The sequence below is a fragment of the Podarcis filfolensis genome (genome assembly GCF_964270895.1).
Source record: "Podarcis filfolensis genome assembly, chromosome: 1".
In the NCBI taxonomy this organism is placed as follows: domain Eukaryota; kingdom Metazoa; phylum Chordata; class Lepidosauria; order Squamata; family Lacertidae; genus Podarcis; species Podarcis filfolensis.
In genome coordinates this window covers 86,417,137-86,432,297 of record NC_139604.1, presented here as the reverse complement: position 1 = coordinate 86,432,297, position 15,161 = coordinate 86,417,137, and the positions used below count along the sequence as shown (strand labels likewise).

General features: G+C 40.4%; 1 protein-coding gene across 3 annotated transcripts in view; it reads left to right on the top strand.

Annotated features, from left to right (window-relative positions):
- Positions 1 to 15,161, top strand: part of AMBRA1 (autophagy and beclin 1 regulator 1) — a 145,814-nt gene that overhangs the window by 1,519 nt on the left and 129,134 nt on the right. For 2 of the 3 annotated variants that reach the window (XM_083601204.1, XM_083601206.1), the window contains exons 2-5: positions 2,762 to 2,836; positions 12,263 to 12,509; positions 12,988 to 13,046; positions 14,378 to 14,561. In XM_083601204.1, the coding sequence (XP_083457330.1) occupies positions 12,375 to 12,509; positions 12,988 to 13,046; positions 14,378 to 14,561 (378 nt within the window). In that variant the 5' untranslated portion in view covers positions 2,762 to 2,836; positions 12,263 to 12,374. Of the gene's footprint in view, positions 1 to 2,761; positions 2,837 to 8,424; positions 8,509 to 12,262; positions 12,510 to 12,987; positions 13,047 to 14,377; positions 14,562 to 15,161 lie in introns of those variants that run through there. The other variant, XM_083601205.1, reaches the window with a different exon arrangement.

Below are 15,161 nucleotides of genomic sequence, written 5' to 3'. Positions count from 1 at the left end.
TGTCTGAAACATGGCTAAAATTAAAATGCCACTTTGGTTATACTGTGCAAAACTGGATGTTGCAACTTCTATAAGCCATGAGGTGATCCAAAAAAGTCTTTCTGAGGAAAGTGACAACAGAGCATATGTTTTCATAAATCTTAGCGGTTTTGCCTGTCTGCATAAACCTGTAGTATTTGAAATCTCAGTAGTTCATGCTCACCTGTCCTCCTGAGTTTTTCTGTAAATCTGAAAGTAAATTCCACAAGTGCCTTTCACATTTGATTCAGATTTTTAAACACTTAAACAAATTTCCTAACATGTCACCTAAATATGTTTTCTTGCAGTTTATATTAACTGCTTCTTAGATACAGAAAATATTTTTTCATTTACTATTTTCTGGAAGCTTGTTAATATTTGAATACTGGCAGCATGTTATTCCTATCTCAGTTCTTTAGTTTGTCTTAATATGACTTGCTTTCTAGACTGTTTATCACTTTTGTAGTTTTTCTCTGAATCTTCTTCTGCCTATCATCATCTTTTTTTAAATGAGGTATCTGGGTAAACATAACACACTGAATGAAACTTCTCTGCTCAGCATTGGGTAGTACAGAAAGAACTACAGTATTTAATACAAATCTAATGCAGATACAGATCTCAGGATGGCATTAAGCTTTGGAGCTGCATCATTGCCTTCATTGCTCATTTCATTTGTTTACATTTTTCTCAGAAGTGTTATTGAGTATTTACATTTTTCTCAGAAGTGTTATTGAGTATTGGCACATCTGCTTTTATAATTGTGTATTGGATGGGTCTCGTATATACATTTTACATTTGACCTTGTTGAATTTTACTTCATTGTTAACTCCTCAGCTCTTCATTTTGAAACTATCTGGAGTTGTTTTGCTTTTCATCCAACATGTTTACTGTTACTCCCATTTGTGTTGTACTTGCAGATCTGAATGAATGGATAACTACTTAATCCAAGTATTTTTTTAAAAAATAAACTTGCTGTTGTCGCTAAAATTATTAGGTGATATACCCTAAAATACACAAATGGTTTTGTATGATAAAACCAAGCAATAGGCACAGGAAGAACCAGCAGAGCAAATATTTTAGGTCTAAAACTGATAATTTATTATTATATTATTATTATTATATTTAATATCTACCTTTTCATCAGATGGTCCCAAGGTAGCATACCGCATTAAAAATAGATTAAAACAGATTGATTGCTTTAACTGGTGTTGCTAGTCCCCTTATAAAGCAAATGAAACTGAAATATAATTACATTTTAATACAGTTTAAAAAAATATTTATCTGTATATGCACAATTGTAAAAGTTAGAGGATTGAAATTTTTGAAGGGTGGTTATATAGCTGGCCTTCTAAGGGAAGCTGGGTGAGAAAACTTATGTTGAGCTTCCTTTAAGGATGAAATCTTGAAGGAAGTGCCGCTGAATTCTGTAGGATTTACCTTACTTCTGTAGGATTTACCTTACTTCTGTTGGAGTAACCTTACAGAGGATTGGAATGTTGCTTGATGAAGCTCCAGTAAGGCTGAATGGCCAAAAAGACTGGGTTGTTAAAAAAAGAAATTAAACAAAGACATATCTACAGTATTATAATCTTAACTTTGAAACATAGGCAGGTGTACAGATAGATTCAAAAGGGTGAGCAAAAAATCATTACAAAAAAGGTCATGGAAAGTTTTATTTAATGTGAAATTGTCAAATAGCACTATTGTGCTCTTGATTGAGTATTTATGAGAGGCCCCTTTTGCAGAGGTGACAGTATTGTGGAGTGCCTTGTTTAGGGTTTTCTACTGCTGCAGTCCTTCAGATTGGGGTACCCAAACTTTTTTCAAAGAGGGCCGGATTTGATGACGTGAACATGCATGAGGGCTGACCAAAGTTGTTGAGCTTTTTTTTTTTAAGATTTTACCCCAAAGTTGTTCAAAATTTTTAGGATTTGACCCCAAGAAATAATCTGCCACAGGGGCCGAATTAAACCAGCCAGGGGGCTAGATGAGCCCCCCCCCCAAACGGACTTTGGACATACCTGCTTTAGAACAGACCACACTAGTGCAGTTTGAGTGTCATTAAACCATATTTTAAAACAGACAACGGCTGCATGTGTTGGTTTGTGCTGCACAAAATTTCCCCCAGTGCTCTTTCCCCATTTCTGCCATGTTGCAGATGAGATCAGCTGGCGTCTGTTTTGTCATATTTGAACCTGAGCTTATGGTTACTTCTCTTCAAACAAACCATGAATGGTAAATAAAGCCAAGAACAACTTTGGTTACCACTTTGGCTTGGAGAGAAGCAAACTGTGAGTCCGGGTTTGGACAACACAACAAGCTAAGCTCTCTGTCTTGTTTCATTTTCAATGCAACAGGAGCGGGGATGAATGCTGTGGACTCTTCTGAACAGTGTGCACCAGCACATTGCTCATTCACATTACAACATCATTAGTTTAAAATATGGTTTAGGGTGATGTGTAAACTGGGCCATTGTGTAGTATTACTGCAGTCTAACAATGTAATGTGTATATTACGTTGTATAATATATAGCTTTCACAAGGCCTTGTCTCTCAGAATGTTCTTTCTGAGTTGACAAGTTCCAGTCTGTGTTTTGTTGCCTTAACCCAACTCAGCAAAGTGCTATTAAAAGTGTGCTTACTATAATGATTGTTTTATTATCTCTTTTTCATTTTGTCTTCGTCGTTTTTGCCACTGTGAAGTATAACCCAAACTTACTTTCCCTCCTTCATGTCTTCTTCAGATTGTCATTCAGGAATGCACTAGTTCCAAACCTGCCAAGTTCTATCATCTGTGGATCTACTTTTCCTTTGTTTTGGTAAGAAAAATCTTAGAACTATTCTTTGATCTTTTATGTATTGAGTTGCATTGTAAACAACTGGACAGTCTCATCAATTCACATTCAGTTAACATAAATTTTAGGCTTGAGAAACTTCATGGTAAGTATCCCCCTTGAGTATAGGAGCTGGCTTTTTCTGCATTCATTCTTTGTAGATTTTTAAAAAAGATTCTCCTTTTCTTAACCATGTGAGCATCAGCGTTCGGACTTAAAAAGAGATGCATTGTTTTTCGTGTTTTCTCTGTTGGCTTGAGCCTGACTTTAAGAACTTTCTTCCCTTTTTAAAAAAAGTACTATATATAACTCATTTAACTTGAGTAGTCCCTATTAAAAATAAATAAATAAAGCAGAATCAGTTCTTCAAATGTTGAAAAACTTATTTGGGGAGTAGGGGAGAAAATTATTTGGCAAGTGTGTGTGTGTGTATGTGGGGAGTTTAGTATCATTACCAAATCCTCGTGATTCAGCAAACTTCTATAGCAAATGGTAGGACCAAGTTTCCCCTGACTTTTGTCTCTGAGGAGAAGATGGCATTTCAGACTATAATGATGTAAATGTGCATCCAAATGTGCATCCACAGCAGGAACATCTGGGCACATTTTAAAACTAGCTTTTGCTATTGCAAGATTGATTTTCTCTCAGAAAACTCAAAATTGACCAGGCCTGCACTTAGCTGATAAGAGAAAACTTACTGTACTTCACAGTTTGGTAGGAAATTGTTTCTCAAAGTGAGAGTGCCAAACCACAGCAGAGACATTGCATGTGGTTCCACAGAAATAAAACTTGTCTATTATGACCTATTACATGGATACAGATGCATGGATTGTATGAACTGAAATGGGACAATTAGTTGCAGCCCTCCAGCTTTTTAATACAAAGGCCTTTGGAAAATACATTCTCATATGTGGGAATATGACTTCCCTCCCTTTTTCTCTAGAGTTGAGGCACTTGCAAGAAGTGGTACTGGAACTAACCTAACTCCCACTGTGCCAGAGGCTTTGATTGTTTTATTGTTCACTCATCTCTAGCATATGCTTCAACTGAAGTAGTGTCCACAGTTCAGAAACTATAATAAAACGTGGTTAAAACCAACCAATGTAACAAGATATTAAAGACATGTAATGCAGCTGCTGAAAGTAAATTAGCTCAAGAACAGATCTACAGCTGCTGCTATTTTAGCCCATCAAAAGCACCTTCTTAAATATTCACTGCCTGTGAACAGTCATCAAAGTAGGGGCAAAAGAGACTATTGTTAGAAGGGTATTCCATAGACTGAATGGTACAGTGGAGAAGACCTGGATCCGTGCCTTTCTATTTCACATGTGTGTAAGAAGGGAGATGAACAGAGTCTCCCCAGCAGGTTGGGAAATTAGAGATGGGGAGGTATTTATGGAGGAAGAGACTTTCACTGGTATGTAGGATCCAAGCTGTACACTGCTTTAAAACTGAGAACCAGCACTTTAAATTGGGCCTGGAAGCAAATAGGCAGATAGTGCAACTGATAAAACAGGAATAATATGTTCTTTATAAAGTGTACCCATCATAAGGTGAACGGTTGGCTCTTGCACCATCTGCATCTTTCAAACAGGAGGCAGTCCTGTGTAGAGTTCATGGCAGTAATCCAAATAGGTTACAAATGACAGAGGCTAGGTGCCAGTTTGAGAGGAGCAGCCAAAATTCCCTCAGATGTTACTAATAAAGTATATTAGGGAATTTGAACACTTGTTCACATACATACAGATATATGCCATTTTGCTGCCTATTCTCAGTGCTGTGAACAGTTTATTAAAAAAATACTTTCTTTTCCACCTTTGGATCCAGAAGGATTTTCAAGGTGGCTTATATAAAATAATGGAGTATAATTGCGTTAGGGCTGCTTCTGCACCTTGCAACATGTGCTGTTCTATAGGCAGTACTACAAGTTCTTCCAAAACAGTTTTCATTACTTCATTCTTTCCTTTCATCCTGCAGAATGCAGCTCCCACGCTTATATCTAGGGCAGCAAGATGGAATCATGTATAACCAATCCTAAAAACTGCACTGTTGGTTTGTGTTCCACTGGGCCTAATTCAAGTTATTAGTAATGGCTTGCAAAGTCTTCAACAACTTAGGACTCAAACCTCCATTTCCTGCCAACTTGATCCTTAAGATTAGCAATGGGAGGCTATTGCAGCCCCCCATCAGGATTTGGGGAGCAAGGATCTGTAGAAGGGCCTTCTCCATAGTGGGACCCGAATTCTAGAATTACCCCCATTGGTATGCCTGTCGCCCCCACTTTGGTTTTCAGACGTCAATTAAAGACATTTTAATTCATCTAGGCTTTTGTAGTTTAAATGTTTAACCCTTGGCAACAGTACTGGAACCAGTGTTTTAATGAGTTAATAATTGTTTTAGTGGTACATTTTTACTGTGTGTGTTATGATGGATATATGTTTGTACATCACCCTGGGCTCCTTTGGAGGAATGATGACAAACAAGCAAACAATAGAATGGCATCTCATTCTCATGGTTGGCAAGTGATTGGTCCTTTGTCTGGTTTCATGCTTATTATTCTCTTTCCCAGGACTCTAGGACTTGTTGCTGAGCAGGGGCAGAGAGGGAGGATCCAAGTGCAGCAGCTGTACTTTGGGTCATCCACTAAGCAATAGTAGTTGGTCCTGTAACTTTTCTCAGTACAGTGGTACCTCAGGTTACAAACACTTTGGGTTACAGACTCCACTAACTCAGAAATAGTACCTCAACTTTACCTCGGGATGAGAACAGAAATCGCGCGGTGGCAGCGGGAGGCCCCATTAGTTAAAGTGGTACCTCAGGTTAAGAATGGTTTCAGGTTAAGAACAGACCTCCGGAACGAATTAAGTTCGTAACCAGAGGTACCACTGTATACTTTTAGACTTGCATTTCTTTGAAACGCTGCTAACTATTTTCATACAAAATGCCATTAATGCACAATTTCACTGTTCAGATGCTTTTGCAGGTTACAATTCATTCATTCATTCATTTGGAGTATTTACACCCCACCTACTAACCAAAGTAAGCAACTTACAATGTATTTAAAATATAGCAAAATAGGCAAGAGTTACCAGACAGGCAAAAGTGTTACCACATTCCCCCACCCCCAAATGTCCCTGCTACTACTTTGTTTTTGAAAATTTGGGCTAGAGCAGATCTAATGTTGGTTAATAAGAAAAAGGTCCAGTTCAGAGTTTTGAGGTGCACACCTCTGTTCATCACTGTAAATTAATGGTTACCTTCTGCTTACTATCTCTAGAGCCATTTACTGTTCATGTTCTTGTTGTCTTGTACTTTTATTACTGAAGAGCTGTAGGACTCTAAATTTGATTTGCTTTCATTAGCTAATCCAGTTGCTCACAGAATGTTGTAAGACGTCTTTGAGGAAAACAAGAAAGCAGATGCTGTTGCAATCTGTGTGAAACTACTGGGACCTGTTTTGGCTATTGGTAGTTTATGCTAATGCTGGCCTGCTGCTGTGGACCTTAAAACAGTGGGTTATAGCTTCAAAATAACAAATGAACTTCATTGCATTAAAGAGTTATGGCAAGAAGCATGTTCTGATAAGGGAATTAAGTTATGCATGGCAGGAAAATGAAATGTTGCTGGAATTTTATTGTTTAAAATTTGCAGTTTCTTCCATTTGGTTGAGTGAAATTGAGGTGCTCAGCCTCTTATTTAACTTTAGAGGACCTTGGTGGGCACAATTGCCTTGGAAGTACCAACTGCTAGCAGGGGACAACTGGCCTTCATCATGGGGCTGAGTGAGTTCCAGCTGCTCGCCTCTACTACTATGCCTCAAAGGACCTGCTGCCTGGCAACTGCCAGCAAGAAAATACTGCTTCCCTCATGGAATGAGCAAGAGCCAGCTGCTCGGCCATGCTCCTTTGCCTCAAGATTTTAGTGAGGGCTGTTCCTGGTATGACACCATGGAAGAGCAAGGATGCAAGCAGAAAATGCTGCCTAAATAATTCTGGTTCCATGCAGTTACTGTGTAGTTTTTATTTCTGTAAGCCACTTTGAGAGCATCTCAGGGAGCATCTTGGGATTATAGAATGGGGATTGAAGTACGGTGGTACCTCAGGTTACAGACGCTTCAGGTTATAGACTCCTCTAATCCAGAAATAGTACCTCGGGTAAAGAAATTTGCTTCAGGATGAGAACAGAAATCGTGCAGTGGCGGCGTGGTAGGCCCCATTAGCTAAAGTGGTACCTCAGGTTAAGAACAGTTTCAGGTTAAGAACGGACCTCCAGAATGAATTAAGTTCTTAATCCGAGGTACCACTGTATTCTAAATAATAGTAAATATGGATAGGGATCTTCACTCTCTCTTGTAATGTGATGATTTATTCTCTGTTATTAGGGGACATTTGGTCTGCTTCTCCCTGTGTTCTAAAAGTGGCTATAAGAATAAAAGGACAACTTTCCAGTAGGAATTTTGCAGCTTGTGGGGCAGCTTTTGATTTTTATGACAAGGATTTATTGGGTACAGTAAATGCTGTCAGGGAGTGTGGAGGTTAGCAATTTCTCAGTGCAATACTGCCTTGCCAAGTCATCCTTGTTCTGGTCCCCCCCCCCTTTATAGCCATTTATATAGCTGATGAATGCTGTATTGTGACCAGTGTCTTGGGTTTAACCTTGTGTAAATTGCCACTTTTGACCTGATATTAATATGGATACTACAATATGCTCTGAGATACGGATGTCTGAGATGTGTGCAACACAATTCTAAACACATTTACTGAGAGGTAAGCCTCATTACCCTCAATGACTTATACTTCCTATTAAATATGGTTAGAATTGCAGCCATGCAACCCATGCCAGTGTTTTTGGTTGATTGTTCAGATTTCATGTTGGTCTTGCTCTTTCTGTGTTGAACAAGTTCATGGATTACACGAAACAAATGAAGTAGAAAGACATAGGATTTAAGTTTTGAAATAGGGATAGCCAATGTGGTGCTGTCCAGATGTTCTGGGCTCCAGTTCCCATTGGCCTCAGCCAGCATGGCCAATGGTCAAGGTTGATGAAAGTATAGTTCAAAAACAAATGGAGGGCATCACATTCACTACCCATGTCTATTAGTGAAAGAGGCTTGGATTAGTCAATAATTACAGCAAAAGATATTAAGATTACTGATTGCTGAATGTTTCCTGCAGAGCAGGGGTAGCCAACATGGTGCTCTCCAGATGTTGTGAACTGCAACTCCCCATTGTTTCTCACCTTTGGGCACGCTAGCTGGGACTAATGGCAGTTGTAGTCCACAACATATGGAGGGCGCTATCTTGGTTACCACAGCTGTGTGTTTGGTATCCCTAAACCTTTTGTTGCTGTTTCTGATTCATTGTATGCTTTGTGATACTCTCGATTTACAGCAACATTGATTTCCCCTTTCCTACCTTTGTTCACTAAATAAATGTGGGCTGATTGGGTAAGTTGCACATGAAGAGCATTGGAAACATGCATGATACGAATTGGAGTCTTATGCTCTCAAGTGAGCCAAGGCTCTTCCATGTGCTTCTGTTAACTTATCCTTAATTTGTATTACCTGTTCCCAGGTGTGTGGGAGCCTTGATTTGCACCATCAAAAACCTGATGGAAAAGGAAAGTGTTTACTTGGTGCCAAAAGTATGTCAATAAAGGTATCAAATGGACCTTACTTAGAGATCAAGGCAGGGCTCATTATATGGTTGGATGGATTATTTTGGGTTCCAGGCAAGACATTCATGAGCTGAGGCACTTTGGATTTTTTTCAAGTTCTTCCAAGTATTAAGTATTAAGTACTGGGGTGCTCCATGACATCCCATGCTTCTTCCTCAGAGGAGGTCTCTGGTGTTTTTGTTGGCAACTGGCATCTGCATTCATTTATTCTGCTCTTGATTAAACAGGCTTTCACACAATTGCTAGAACTGTTCTGTATGTACCTGGAGTTGAAAGCAGTAGAAACACTTTTCCAAAATCTGATAAACATTACCAGGTAGATATCTAGCATTCTTTCAATATTCTGAAAGAATATTGATGAGTGAAACCAATGTATAATAGTGATGGGATATCCCTTGGAATGTCCAGGGCACACTCTCATGCCAGATCAGATTCCCAAAGGGGTTGATGTATGTGTATTTGCTTTTGAAGTGGAAAGAAAAAGTGTGAGTGACTCCAACTTCTTCCTATTATGGAACAAGTGTGAAGGGGGAGTTTTCTCTGTTCCCAGTTTGCACAAGGAATAGAAACAGCACACGAGGAAGTGCAGTTGTAAATGGTTGAGGGTAGAATGAACACATTAATCTTCTGCATAATGGTATTCGTATTTTCTTTGTAAAAGGTTTACTTAGATTAAATCTTAAAGATGACTGGCTTTACCCATGTGATCATACAGTTGCGTAATTCTTTTAAAAATTAAAAACATCAGTGTTTGAAACAAATTAAGCCTAGGTGTTCCGCCCATTCAGAGCACCATCACCCCCGGGGCCAGTCATAAAGGAAGGAAGAAAAACCACTCTCAGATTGCACTCAGAATGGATTATGAAAGTTAATCAAATGTATACACATTAACTTTATGTAAACTTGATTTATTACACTGGTGAGCAAAGCAATTCCTCAAGAAAATTCCCTTGAGAACTCTCTCTGTTAACTTTCCTTAGTAAGGAAAGTTTCTTTTCTTGCAATTGATTAAAAATATCCGTCTTGGTAAGCAGCTGTTGTCTTGGGTCAGCAGTCTGGAAGTTGTTCTCAATAAAGTAAAATTTGTAATGAGAACTCCCCAGTTTCATATTATGCCTTTTTAGTTTGTAGTATTTGATGAGACCTGCTTTCGTAAATCCAGTTGATAGTGTGCTTGACCTGGAAATATCTCCACATCCAACTTGGTGGTGTATTTGCTATGTGATTTGGGTTAGGTCACTTTATTCGGCCTGTGACATACCGTATTTTTCGCTCTATAACACGCACCTGACCATAACACGCACGTAGTTTTTAGAGGAGGAAAACAAGAAAAAAATATTCTAAACGAAACAGTGGATGTATGATTTTTGTGGTTCATGCTGTGGCCAGACATGTGATCTGACGGTGAGTTTGGGGTAGCCCAATGCAAAAATCCTGAGGATCCATGTGGATCCGTGCTTTGTAACCACGTTTTAAGTGGGGAGGGAAGGAAAAGAACTCGAGGGACAAGGAGCACGCGTGGGGTGTGTGGAGAAGGATGCTGCTAATAATGCAGGAGAGGCTCCTCTCTGGCTTTGCTCCTTTAGAACAAGCAGGCTCTGCGTCTCTCCCTCCTCCCCGGCAAGGAAACCATGATAGTAACCACTCTGAGACAAATCAAGAAAAATTGCGACCAACACTCTCCCCCAACAAGCGCAGTGAGGTCAAAACACACACACACGCAGAGAGAGAACTGGCCCTAAAGTCACAGGGGTGCTGGGGGAGTGAACGGGAAGCAAGAAAAGGAGAAGGAGCCCTCACACACACAGAGACACACAGAGTGTCGATTCTAAAGTCGCAGGGGCGCAGGGAGAGTGAACGGAAGCAAGAGAAGGAGAAGGAGCCCTCACACAGACACAGACACACAGAGTGTCAATTCTAAAGTCGCAGGGGCGCAGGGAGAGCGCAGGGGCGCAGGGAGAGTGAACGGGAAGCAAGAGAAGGAGAAGGAGCCCTCACACACACACAGACACACAGAGTGTCAATTCTAAAGTCTCAGGGGCGCAGGGAGAGTGAACGGGAAGCAAGAGAAGGAGAAGGAGCCCTCTCTCACACACACAGAGTGTCAATTCTAAAGACGGAGGGAGAGCGCAGGGGCGCAGGGAGAGTGAACGGGAAGCAAGAGAAGGAGAAGGAGCCCTCTCTCACACACAGACACACACAGTGTCAATTCTAAAGTCGCAGGGGCGCAGGGAGAGTGAACGGAAGCAAGAGAAGGAGAAGGAGCCCTCTCACACACACACAGACACACAGAGTGTCAATCCTAAAGTCGGAGGGAGAGCGCAGGGGCGCAGGGAGAGTGAACGGGAAGCAGGAGGAGGAGAACGATAGCTCAAGCACACACACACACAGCCCCTACAGTGGCTAATCCAAAATCGGACAGCAAAAAACTGCAGGCAGGGACAGAGAGCATGGGGTTGTTTTAAAGCAGCCAACCCCGCTCGGCTTCTCTCCCTCCTCCCGGCTAGGCTGGCTGAAAAGCTTTGCTGCTACTTAGCAGCTCAGTGGGGAGGAGAGAGGAACATAGAGCATGGGGTTGTTTTAAAGCAGCCAACCCCGCTCTGCTTCTCTCCCTCCTCCCGGCTAGGCTGGCTGAAAAGCTTTGCTGCTACTTAGCAGCTCAGTGGGGAGGAGAGAGGAACATAGAGGACGGGGTTGTTTTAAAGCAGCCAACCCCGCTCTGCTTCTCTCCCTCCTCCCCGGCTCCGCTAGCTGACAGGAGCCGCTTACTGTTTCAAAGCGAGCCACGGACTGCTCACAACTGCAGCAGATTCCCCCGCCATCTGTAGGCATTCGCTCCATAACACACACAGACATTTCCCCCTACTTTCTAGGAGGAAAAATCTGCGTGTTATGGAGCGAAAAATACGGTAACTCATATGGTGAGTTTTATGATGACAGGAAGTGATTTAGCAGCAGTACAGTGGTAACTCGGGTTACATACGCTTCAGGTTACATATGCTTCAGGTTACACACTCTGCTAACCCAGAAATAGTGCTTCAGGTTAAGAACTTTGCTTCAGGATAAGAACAGAAATTGTGCTCCGGCGGCGCAGCAGCAGCAGGAGGCCCCATTAGTTAAAGTGGTGCTTCAGGTTAAGAACAGCTTCAGGTTAAGAACGGACCTCCAGAACGAATTAAGTACTTAACCTGAGGTACCACTGTAAATGTAATCTGTTTATGTTCTATCTTTCTCAAAGATATTTTTTTTAAAGCTGAAACTGTCTTGACTGGAAAATACTTTTATTCTAAATTCTACAAAATACATTTGAAAATGAAATTGCCACAAATCAATTCTTACGAAGAGTTATTTAAAAAAAGTTTGACAAGAGTATCCATGTAGTGAAGTGAACATGAATCAGGTGTTCAGTGAACCATAGCTAATAAGAGAGTGACTTGCTGTTTGTTAAATCTCCAACCACACAAAGTTTTTCTCGTAAGACTTTGCAGGCCATCTACTATGTGTTAGATTTGCCATGAAAATGCTGGACCTGGGCCCATCATTCTGCAACCTGAGGAAGATCTGTCTTGAATGTGCTGCAATTACAGTGGTCTCTCTTGAGAATCTGATGATGATAATAGTAATGCTATGTTGGTGGGGATGGAATGTTAACAATTACACAGAGAGATACCAATTTGCATTGACCTCTTGGAAACTTCTGACTTGGGTTCCTTGAAATATATCTTCACTATCTAGATTTCCATGAGGACAGCCTTGCAAGGAGTGGATGGCACTTGTGTAGATTATTGGCACTTGTGATCTGGTGTCTCTCGGTGACTCATTCCCCTGCACTGAGACAGTAAAAGCCATGAAGGTTGTACCAGAGAAGAATGCTGTTCGAATCCTTTGGGGCCGAGAACGGGGCACACAAGCTTTGGGAGCACAGCGTCTTCTGCAGGAGTTGGTAGAAGACAAAACCCGTTGGATGAAATGGGAGGGCAAGGTAAAGCTCTTTATGACACACTTACAAGTCAACTGAACTTAGGAAGCTGCCTTGCACAAAATCAGAACATTGGTTCAAGTAGCTCAGCATTATCTACACTGACAATACTTAAGGGTTCCCTTTGTGGGTCTTACCTAGTCCTACCTAAACATACAGTGATCTAGGATAGTTTGGCATACAAAGCAAGTTCTTAACCATGGAGCTTCAGGCTGTGTATGACACTTCTTCCTGTGGGTAATTTGAGTTATATATATACTTCTTAGGTTTCTGAATTTGAATTAAATATTTTTATCTGGTATGTGCCAGATTCAGAATAAATGGATAGAACCTTTCAAAATTTTTATAACCCTTTGATACTCCTGGAACAATTGTGCAAAAGTATCATTTCTTCTATCAAACTTCACACGAGGGAGGGGTACTGGTATACTTCACTGATACTTTGAGCTCAGAAAATGTTTTGTGCTCTTTTGACTTTCAGAAGGTTGAGTTGCCAGACAGTCCACGCTCCACCTTTCTACTGGCATTCAGTCCAGACAGGTACACATCTATGTATATATTTTCTGTTCTCTTTTTATTTATTTATTATTTATTTTATGTTCCCTTTTATCTGTTAGAAAGATTTGTGAAGAGAAATGTCCCTCAGCATACCTGTGAGAGCTTCCAAAGAGTCTTCCAGCTTCACTATACCAAGTGCTGCTCACTCTTTTGATTATTTGAAACTACTTGTGTACATGGAATACTCTTTGCAAACTATGATAATGACAGAATGTAGACTTGCAAAGAACTTGGTAGCAGGAGATGTTCATATAAACTGGTGAAATGCTTGTTGTGTTGGTTGGTTCAGGGACCCTACAGGGAAGGTGCTAAGTCCTTGAGAGCCCTGTGGAGGTTTTGTTCCTACTGTGGTAGTATCAATTTTCCTTTAGTGAATACAGCTTAGTGAATACAGCTTTTGCTCCTCCACCCTCTCAAATGTCCTTGTAGTCTGCTTGCTTTTGTTTCATAGAACAGTATGCAAGGCTGAGCCAATGAAAACTTATTCCATCCCTGTTTTCATAGCCACCTCATATTTTGTTTTAATTGGTCACCCCAGAGCAGGGGTAACCAACATGGTGTCCTTGAGGTTGTTCCTATTATCCCTGACTATCATCTATGCTGGTTGAGACTAATGATAGTTTGGAGTCCAGGAACATTTGGAGAGCATTACATTGATTACCCTTTTTCTAGAGTGTGACAGATGAGAACCAGGAATTGGCTTTCATATACAAGAGAGCTTAGGGCCTGGCCACTGTCCAAATGTACCACAAGCAAGATTGTTGCAGTGCATATCAGAAAGCAGTGATGTTTGAAAATTGGGAGTGACTCACCCTGTAGGGATGGTATGGTATGGTATAGATATTAAGGTGGAAAGCACAATTTGGAGAACCTATCATTTTATGAGCATTTGACCAGTTAAAAAATATAGCTGAGTTTACTACTCTACTATTCTTGAGTAATGGTTAAGTCTTTTTGGAGTATTTACTATATTAGAATGACAAAAATGTACTTTAATTATTAACAGGTAACTATTCTCTTACCTGTTAATCTGGGAAATATAATTATTAACTTTTAACAATCTTACGTAAGCTTTCTAAAACTCAAGTATGTGTGCTGTGAGGCTGGTTAGATTGAAGTATCACTGACTTATTTTTAGAAACTTGGTCTTGGAGCTGTGATGTCTTGGTGGTTTGGGTTGACAGGCAATGAGGCATATCTGTACAGGTTCATATTTTTCTCTCCTCTGTTTCTGCATCCAAAATTGCTTGCTAAACAACCTTCTCTTCCCATCCTCCCTCCCCTTCTTTTATGTTGCTTTTTAATTTCCCCAGGACCCTTATGGCTTCTACTCATGTGAATCACAATATTTACATCACTGAGGTGAAAACGGGCAAATGTGTTCACTCTCTAGTTGGGCATCGACGCACACCATGGTGTGTAACCTTTCATCCTACCATTCCAGGGCTTATTGCTTCAGGGTGCCTTGATGGAGAGGTTAGAATCTGGGATTTGCACGTAAGTTCCTTTTAATGCTCTTTACCTCACTCTATGCCAGGCTAATCCATGCATTGCCACACTGGTGTGGGACCTTCTTCACTGTAACATTTTCTCATATTATTCTAGTAATAGGGATAAACCCAAATTCATGGTTCCATCCCTCCAAATATCACCTGTTTACCTTACTGTTATGGATTTGTTTTATTTTCTGATCATGAAATGCCAACTCTGCCAGTTGAGAGCCTTATTGGCAGGCTGTAGCAGAAATCTTGTGCTAGTTAATGATAAAGCCTTTGGATGACCTATAATTATTTCTGCAAACATTTCAGTGAAAGATTACTGTAGGTTTCAAGAATTAAAAAATGCTTTCTCTAAGTAGTACTGTAGTGTGTCATGACCTTTATCCATACTAATGTTGAAGGGCTGAAATGTTTCTACATAATCAAATTCTTTTAATTACTCTGGAACATTCACTGAGTCTCAGACAGCCTATACAAACAGTATATAATGATTTTCCTGTAATTAGTGAGACAAAGGTCTTTAAAATTTGGCTATGCAGTTGGGGGGGGTGATATAAAACGGAAGCACATGCGATGATGCTTGTGATATAAATCTAGG